This window comes from Nymphalis io, chromosome 27 (assembly GCF_905147045.1).
Source record: "Nymphalis io chromosome 27, ilAglIoxx1.1, whole genome shotgun sequence".
NCBI lineage: Eukaryota > Metazoa > Arthropoda > Insecta > Lepidoptera > Nymphalidae > Nymphalis > Nymphalis io.
This window is the reverse complement of record NC_065914.1, coordinates 1,510,715-1,520,040: the sequence shown is the minus strand read 5'-3', so window position 1 is coordinate 1,520,040 and position 9,326 is coordinate 1,510,715. Positions and strand designations below refer to the sequence as shown.

At 32.3% G+C, this 9,326-nt stretch overlaps 1 protein-coding gene across 1 annotated transcript in view; it reads right to left on the bottom strand.

The window, feature by feature from the left end:
- Positions 1-895: 895 nt before the first annotated feature.
- The window catches only part of LOC126778777 (ankyrin repeat domain-containing protein 50), a 63,390-nt gene continuing 54,959 nt past the window's right edge, over positions 896-9,326 (bottom strand). Inside the window, exons 37-39 of the mRNA XM_050502416.1 lie at positions 8,475-8,558; positions 5,005-5,075; positions 896-3,787 (exon numbers count right to left, since the gene is read on the bottom strand). Coding sequence (XP_050358373.1) covers positions 3,672-3,787; positions 5,005-5,075; positions 8,475-8,558 — 271 coding nt within the window. The 3' untranslated portion in view covers positions 896-3,671. The remainder of the gene's footprint in view (positions 3,788-5,004; positions 5,076-8,474; positions 8,559-9,326) is intronic.

Below are 9,326 nucleotides of genomic sequence, written 5' to 3'. Positions count from 1 at the left end.
ATATTATTACATTTTTTTTTAATAAATATTAATACAGCTTATATTATTCATAGTTTATATATATTCTATTTAAATGGATTCTAATATGAAGCTTAAAAGGGCTTTAAGCACGGCTTTACCAATAAACGTTGCTTAGAGGTGTTTTGTTAAACAATGCTCTCGACCTTCGAATGTCAAATCAGAAATAAAAAAGAGAGAAAACAGTGTTTTTACTAAAACCCCTATACAACATTTATTAGGAATCTAAAAAAAAACCTTAAAAGTTTTTTTTTAATTAATTTGAAATGAAACAAACACAGCGAATCGTTATTTATTAAGAAGGTACGTCTATAATTTTTTTGACTATTTTTCGCATTTACAATTACATTTTACGCACAGAAATATATCTAAACTACCGGTTAAACAGATGCACCTGCATAATTTGGACTAGTATCTAAAATAATAGCATTTTTAATCTATATTAAAAAAAACTAGGTTAGTTAACTTTGTTCAAGTTGAGATCAGGATTTTTTAAGCCCAACCGCGTAGATTTGACTCTTTGTTACTAAGTTAGGGTTTGTTAATTAAAAAAAAAATTGTACTAATAACAAATGCAATTTTGAAATGTTTAATTTTTAAAGTATACATAATACTGTTCATGATCAAACTACTGGAGAACCTAAAGTTTAGTAGTTCTTTTTTAGAATTAGTTGGCAACATTATATATTTTTATTGTACATCTACAAGCTTTTATTTAACTTGACTTGATTGCATGTGTGGGGCAAATCTTACAAAGGAATTTAAACCACGCAACCGATTTACAATTCAAAAAAAATATATATATATGTATAGTTTTTAACACCATAGTATATATATATATATATATATATATATATACATAACATAGTATATAGTACCTGTGACAAATAAAGTCTATATGTAATATATACTAAATTATATTTAATTTATTTCAGTACACAGATTAAATAAAAGCTTGTTATTATTTATTTAACTTGCTAAAGTATTATTAAATAAATGATTTGTCACAATTTGGTTATACGATGATAATAAAATATATATTTCATTGATTACATTTTACTGGAACGAGTAGTAGGTTAGTTAAAGGATATATTATACAATGTCTAAATTATACGTATAGTATAACGATGTATAATTCGTATAATTTATTTCGATTCAATTTATACAAATTTTAAACAAAAATTATGACAAAAATGTCAAATGAATGTCAAAATTTTGATAAAAATCTCTAGGGAAGAAATTTGACAGCCATTTTGAAGCATGTGTCCTTTAAATATTATAATTATTGTTGTCAAAAATCGCTTATATTTTTCTGACCTTTCTGTCAATCCACCAATAAGCTAGAATGTATTTATCATAATGAGTTATATAACATATTTGCTAAAATTAAAATTGTTTAAATATTGTATAAATTAAATTGCAATAAATCATACACGATTACTTATAATTTATATAATTTTTAGATAATTCTAAAAATACAACTTTACCGATAAAATGGATTATAAGGCGTGCTTTAATATATCTTTAGCAATTTAGCTCTTAAATTACTTGTTTTAGGTACATGAGGTGAAACGCCTTTAATTTATTAAATAATAAAATTACGTATAATAATTATACGATAGTAAAACTCGGCCGAGACTGTCGAGTCTTATATAGTCTTATAAATGCCACTGAATGGCATTTAACTATTAGCCAGTTGTAGGCACTAGACATTTCTAGACATAGTATTTCTCCGGGTAAACGTCAGATTTAAGATTGGATTATATAATATCCTGGGACATTATTCACAGACGGCCATCTGATCCCAAACTAAGCAGAGCTCGTACTATGGAAATCAGACAACTGATATACTATTTTCTTTTGTAAATACATACTTATATAGATAATTACACCGACTCAGGACAAACAGACATGTTCATGCACACAAATGTCTGTCCTGGGTGGGAATCGAACCCACAACCATCGGCGTGAAAGGCAAGTATCTACCAACCACGCCAACCGGCAATTTGAACAGTATAGGTGCGTCCGTTTGTATATAGGGGGTTATATTTTTAATTGAATACATACATTGTTACTTTCTTTTAGTATTTTTAAATTACAATCATATTAAACAATAAATGCCTTGTAATTTTTTTGTAGTTTTTTAATTATGCGTTACCAGATATGGGTGAAATAAGTTTATTGAGATTGAATAAAGCCTCCTTGTAAGAAATTATTAATATACTTATTTTCTCCAATAACTAAGAGTTAAGTTTACTTGAACGTAAGGGATTATTCCAAGTTAGGATTATATATTGAATTTGCAATTCAATCGCATAACTTGTAATATTTTTGGTTGGAATTCTGAGCAATGTGACCATGATTTTTTGAATGGGATCCGTTTTTTTACCGAAAGCCACCACTTCAAATAAGTTCTTTTTTATCACGTTAATTACTAAATGAAGTTATTTCGTGAAAATATCACGTGGAGTGAGATTCATTTTTTTTTTTATATAAGGAGATATATTATTCAAATATACAGTTCTAAATTCTGGAATGGATCATACAGGTAGGATGACGACAGTTGACGCCTGTCAGCAGCGCTATCAATTTTAGTGCTTAATTGAACGCTGAAGTCTTGTATTAAAAATATTCCAATCAAACAAATCTAATGATTAAATGCTTCCAATTATTTTTCTGACGCTACAATAGAATCGCTGTTGCATAACATATTATTCTAACAAAATACGATTTGTAAAACTTGAAATAACTGTGAATTTGAAAAACATAAGAATGACATATATTTATTCCTTTCTTAAATAATCAATTCACATAAGGGAGAGGGAGAACGATGAGTGCTTTTAAATTATCTAAAGCGACTGACGATTGATTATTTAAACAGAGATAGATATACATTTGTTGATACGTCTTTGCAACTTAGAACCGAAAACACACATCGAGCCTTGCAGCAAACGTTTTTTGTCTCTGTCTAATGCCTCGACATAAAAATTCCGTTGCAGTATATCGAATATATACGGCGAAAATAAAACCGTTATATTCTTGTTGTTAGCGCCTGCCATAAAAAGCATAGCAACTCATCACCCGCTTATTTTATACGTATGTGACCAAAATATTATCGAGCTATTTTTTTTGTTCAACAGCCTGGTCTGAGGATCCAAAATCAGTACACAGATTAAATAATACAGAGTAATGAAGATTTAGATCTTCGGAGTAGTAATATAATCTGTCAAAATGATATTCGATATTTAAAAAATAATCGATTCCTATTCGATATTTCGTCTCGATTATGACGTCGTTTCCGACTACATCTATGAATGTATAATTACGTATTTTAATCGTAGAAACGTTAACATAATCATGAATTTAATAATAATTAATGACTCATATTAAAAAATATAATCGATCCTGTGTTATACGGTTATATAAATTGTACCTTAGAGTGTATATTTACGTATTTTAATCGCAGAATTGTTAGCAAAATTATGATTTGTTCTATTACAAAAAAAAAAAAATCGATTCTATATAGACGTTATGCAACTCGATTATATAAGCCACATCTCGCTGGTGTTGCTTTTAGCAAATATCAATATGAAAACAATGTAGAAACACAGACATGTATTGCAATGTCTACCGTCCCTGTCTTCGCAGTGTATTTATAACGGCGTCTCTTTCCTCCACTGGAACGCGTTGGTTTTGACGGCTGGGTTGGCCGAGCTGGCGCTGGCGGCCAACGCGACGCCCGTACGACGGATATTTGCCGCTGCATTATCTGTTAAGATGTAAAAAGATTAATATAACTGTTAGTGTTGTTTTTTATTTTATTTCGTTATAAAATTAAGGCTTACGAGCAAATGGTCTTTGATGGTCAGTGGTCAGCTTCACCCATAAACCCTAGCACGTCAATGAGTATAAGCCCTGATAAATTTCCACCTTCAATGTGCGAATATTTGTGAATTGCGAATTGAAATGTGAATGTCCCACTGCCGGGCTAAAGGCCTCCTCTCCCTTTTTGAGGAGAAGGTTTGGAGCTTATTCCACCACGCTGCTACAGTGCGATTTGGTAGAATACACATGTGGCAGAATTTCAGTGAAATTAGACACATGCACGTTTCTTCACGATGTTTTCCTTCACGGTAAAGCACGAGATGAATTATAATCACAAATTAAGCACATAAAAATTCAGTGGTGCTTGCCCGGATTTGAACCCACGATCATCGGTTAAGATTCACGCGTTCTAACCACTAGGCCATCTTGGCTTTTGTTCGGTCGTTATATGTGTAATCTTATATATTTATTTGTACTAATATTATAAAGGAGTAATTTACTATGTCTGTCTGTTACGCTTTCACGACTAAACCACTGAACCGATTTTGAAAAAAAAAAAAATATGAAGCAAACTTGAGCCCCGAGAATGGACATATACTTTTCCCCACTCAACTGGTGGGCAAAAGCAGTCCTATATATGTATATACAACAACTGATGTTGATATACACATATATTTGTGAATTGACGAGTCTATCCATCGACTTTATTGTCTCGCCGCTAGATGTCGCTCCCACAAATCACATTCTATACCGTTCAACAACATACATGGCAATTGATTTATATAAAAACAGATGTTTAATCGTAATATAATACTTTAGTCTATGTCTAATGTACACCTGATGACGTATATTTAAAAATCTCATGATAATGAATGAAGTACTTAATACCTGAAAGCGTAACAAAGAAGTAAATTCATTCATTTATAATATTAGTATTCATAAACAGTATTATATAAAGTGACATTTACTTGGTATTGGTGTATTTCACACCACAGTGAACGGTGAGTGAGCCAGTGTAATTACAGACACATGGGACATAAGCTAGTTCCCAAGGTTGGTGGCGCATTGGCGATGTAATATGTGACTATGGTGTTGGTGACCACTTACCATCAGATGATCCATATGCTCGTCCGCTTACCTATACTATATAAAAAAACTTACCAAGCCCGTTTCTAACGTTAGCGACTAGACGCATCGCTGGGTTTGTCACGATGCCATTCCTCTTGTTCTTACTGTGAACAAAGAAAAATGATCAATATGAGATCATTGAAAATATATAATCGATATATATAATTTGAATAAAGGAAGAGTAACTTCCTAGTTTCTTGCTCTTGTGAAATCTACATTCTGAATCGGCGGTAGTTTTGAATTTATTCAACGCTGTAATAGTTCTTGTGAAATACTTCATGATAAGTTATTGCGTCATTGATGTGCGCATACGAATATAAGTCCTAATATAACTTGATGACGTCACCAAACTACAATATGGCGGACTGTATTTTATTTTTATTTATTTAAAACTTTTTTGACTACCACATTGGGTAGGACAAAAGGCGGACTTAATGCTTGAAGGCATTCTCTACCAGTCAACCATTAGGCTAAGCAGAAATCCGTGAAGGCGGTAATTAATAATCAAAAATATACATACATACAAATATAACAACAACAAAGAAAAAAAAAACAGAGTATTTTAATTTGTTTAAATAAAATGCTCGGATGTTATGCTAACGTCAATTTTTTTTTCATCTTCATTGATAGACGTAATATTCTATTGTTAAAACGTTGTAGTACTGTATCCATAACAATGACGGTTATTTAAAAAACTTTTTTTTTTTATTTAACAAATTCCCAACGACTTAAATATTTGTGCCTTTGGTTATTATTATTATTTGGTTATTATTATTATTAATTAAAAGTTAGAAGGGGTTAAATAGCAAAATATAACGGAGATATCCTGGTACTGGGCCCAGGGTCAAATTGTTGGTTCTTATACTCCCGTTTTTAAGGAGAAATTAAAAACGGGCGTATAAGAACTGCCGTTGAGCCGTTGATTCTGCGCCTAAGCTATCCGATCGTATAGTATTACCGTTAAATCGGATTATGAGAGTAATAGAGAGTGCATTTCTGTATGCGCAAACTCTTGTGCACCACAATACATCATGCGCAGTTGACTTGTCTCCTTTGAGAATGGCCGCCGTGACCGACATCAGTAAAGAGGACACCATCGTCTTCATCATCATTATAAATACCACACACATAAAACTGATAGTGCATGCAAACCGACCACCACTACCATACCATTACCACCAAAGTTTATTTATTTTTATAAAAAAATTAAATTATAAAAACCAATAACAGCGCTTCAAGGAAGACAACGGACACATGACATGTGGTCACAGGTCTGTGAAATTTGCTAGTTTTAGGAAATCATTGCATGATAGCAGACACATCAAAGGTGCCGCCTAGCAGCTGATTCAAGCCAGTTAAACATACAGGCAATATCGGGTGTAAGGATTTGTATATTGGGTTTTGTGTTGTAGCCAAGCCGGCTACTATCCACTTATTAACTATTCAAATGCCATACATTTTTTTGCTGTCGGTTTGAATGGTGAGTGAATATATACATATATATATATGTATATTCTTAATACTTTAGTAATAACTTGTGACCTACTCACCGAAAAATAAACTCAACTAAACTTTTATTAAAATAATTTAATTTAGTTTACTATTTTCTTTTGTCATCAGTACTAAGTGTTACGAAAATGTTAGCCTAATCGATTGCTTGGAAATGGATCAAAATTCTGACACAAGATTCTCATATATACATATTAATTGGTATTGGATAATAAAAATCTATTAAGAAAAATAAATGACTTAAAAACATCTCTAGAGCTATTCTGTAAGGACAAACTCAACTCGCCGCAGAAAACGCTCGTGAAATGTCAGAAAGTGATATGCGACATTGACCGTTATAATAATAAAGTTACGCATCAAAATAGTATTTTTTTTATATAGAATAGGAAGGCGGACGAGCATTTGGGCCACCTGATGGTAAGTGGTCGAAAAACGCCCTTAGACATTGGCATTGTAAGAAATGTCAACCATCGCTTACATAGCCAATGCGCCACCAACCTTGGGAACTAAGATTTTATGTCCCTTGTGCCTGTAATTACACCGGCTCACTCACCCTTCAAACCGGAACACAACAATATCAAGTATTGCTGTTTTGCGGTAGAATATCTGATGAGTGGGTGGTACCTACCCAGACGAGCTTGCACAAAGCCCTACCACCAGTATCACCATAAGTCGGACAACATTTCACGAGTGAATGAAATGAGTTCTTACATAATATCACTGATTACGTTTTTAAGTAAATTCCTTTTACAAATAATATTTAAACTGTAGTGGCAACAGAAAAAAAACAATTGCTTATTTGTTAGTAAATTAATAAGCTAAGCATATTATAATGTATATGAAAAGCATGTTATTTACATATACTTATAACTAAATATATACAATTTACTTATTGATATCGTTGAGGGTGATCAGTTTAACGATGCTGTGTCTTCTTCTCTCGAATGTCAAATTAATTATGAATGAAAGAGAGAGCAGTGTTTAATTCACCCGCTGAACGCCCTTATAATGATTACACGTAATGTTATATATAAATATATATTTTGAACTCTCCAGATTATATGATATAGATAGATATGGCTTCTATTAGTGCAACTGTCTTTGAGCAATTTCCTCTGGATAGGTAAGACCAGTATTATTGTGTTCCGATTCGAAGGGTGTGAGCCAATGTCAAAGTCATATGAAAAAATTTATACATGGCTTCTACGCATATATATGTTCACGGTAATACTATATTATCTTTATAGTAATTATATATAAATAAAAAGACAGTAACAGCCTGTGAATGTCCCACAGCTGGGCTAAAGGCCTCTTCTCCCTTTTTGAGGAGATGGTTTGGAGCTTATTCCACCACGCTGCTCCAATGCGATTTGGTGGAATACACTTGGCAGAATTACAGTGAAATTAGACACATGCAGGTTTCCTCACGATGTTTTCCTTCACCGTCAAACATAAGATGAATTATAATCACAAATTAAGCACACGAAAATTCAGAGGTGCTCGCTTGGGTTGGAACCCACGATCATCGGTTAAGATTCACGCGTTCTTACCACTGGGCCATCTCGGCTATTCATATTTCTAATATAAAAATATTATAATTATATATATAAGGAATATTCAGCATGATTAGATGGTGATATAGAATGAATGTGTGTAACTTTGTTACAGCATATACCAGCCGACTTTTGCAGTTACTCAAACAAATAATTACTGCTGTGGTCTTTTTATAGTAGTTTAAAAGCTACTTACAATCATCTTTGACTAAATTATAAAAATACTTAATAAGACGATAAAGAAACATATAATTCGAACTCTATTACATATATTTAAAGTTTAAAATCGCATGACTTAATACGAAATTTGACGCCACTTAAAATTCAAAATGGCGGACGATAATTATATTTATTGAAAAAAAATATCAATGCTTAGTTTTTTAACAAACTATAAAAATACCACTGCATAATTTTTAACGATAACCCGTCCTTTTCACTCACGTTTGTTTAAATATCCTGCCTCTCGCTCTCCCCAGACTGCCGATCATTCGTTTGTACGCGATCCGCGTCGAGAATACCACCTCGCTACATATATATTTACAAGAAAAATAAAAATATATTCAAAATAAATATCATTTATATACAAGGACACGTTTTACCAGCGACTTCACTCGCGTCTTAATTCAGAATTGCTAAAGAACAATTATCATAGCTCTGTTTTCCAAAATTTAATCTTCATCCCATTTATATATAATTTTCAAGACCTTAATGCTAAGCTGGAACCCTTAAGCAATATTCATTCAGATTAAAATATATATATATATATATATATATATGCTAATATCAGTTATAAAAAAAAAATTATTGAATTAATTGCCGGTTCTCCTACTCAACATTCTTATCATAATGAAGTATACTTTGATATTTAGATCATAATAACTTAATAGCCTGTGAATGTCCCACTGCTGGGCTAAAGGCCTCCTCTCCTCTTTTTGAGGAGAAGGTTTGGAGCTTATTCCACCACGCTGCTCCAATGCGTGTTGGTAGAATTCACATGTGGCAGAATTTCAGTGAAATTAGACACATGCAGGTTTCCTCACGATGTTTTTCTTCACCGTAAAGCACGAGATGAATTATAATCACAAATTAAGCACATGAAAATTCAGTGGTGCTTGCCCGGGTTTGAACCCACGATCATCGGTTAAGATTCACGCGTTCTTACCACAGGGCCATCTCGGCTTAATATCGTATTGTACTATTACAATTCATCAAAACCTTCATATATAAATATATTATTTAACGTCAAAATATTTTTAATTTATGAGATTGAAACAATCAAATAAAAAAATACAC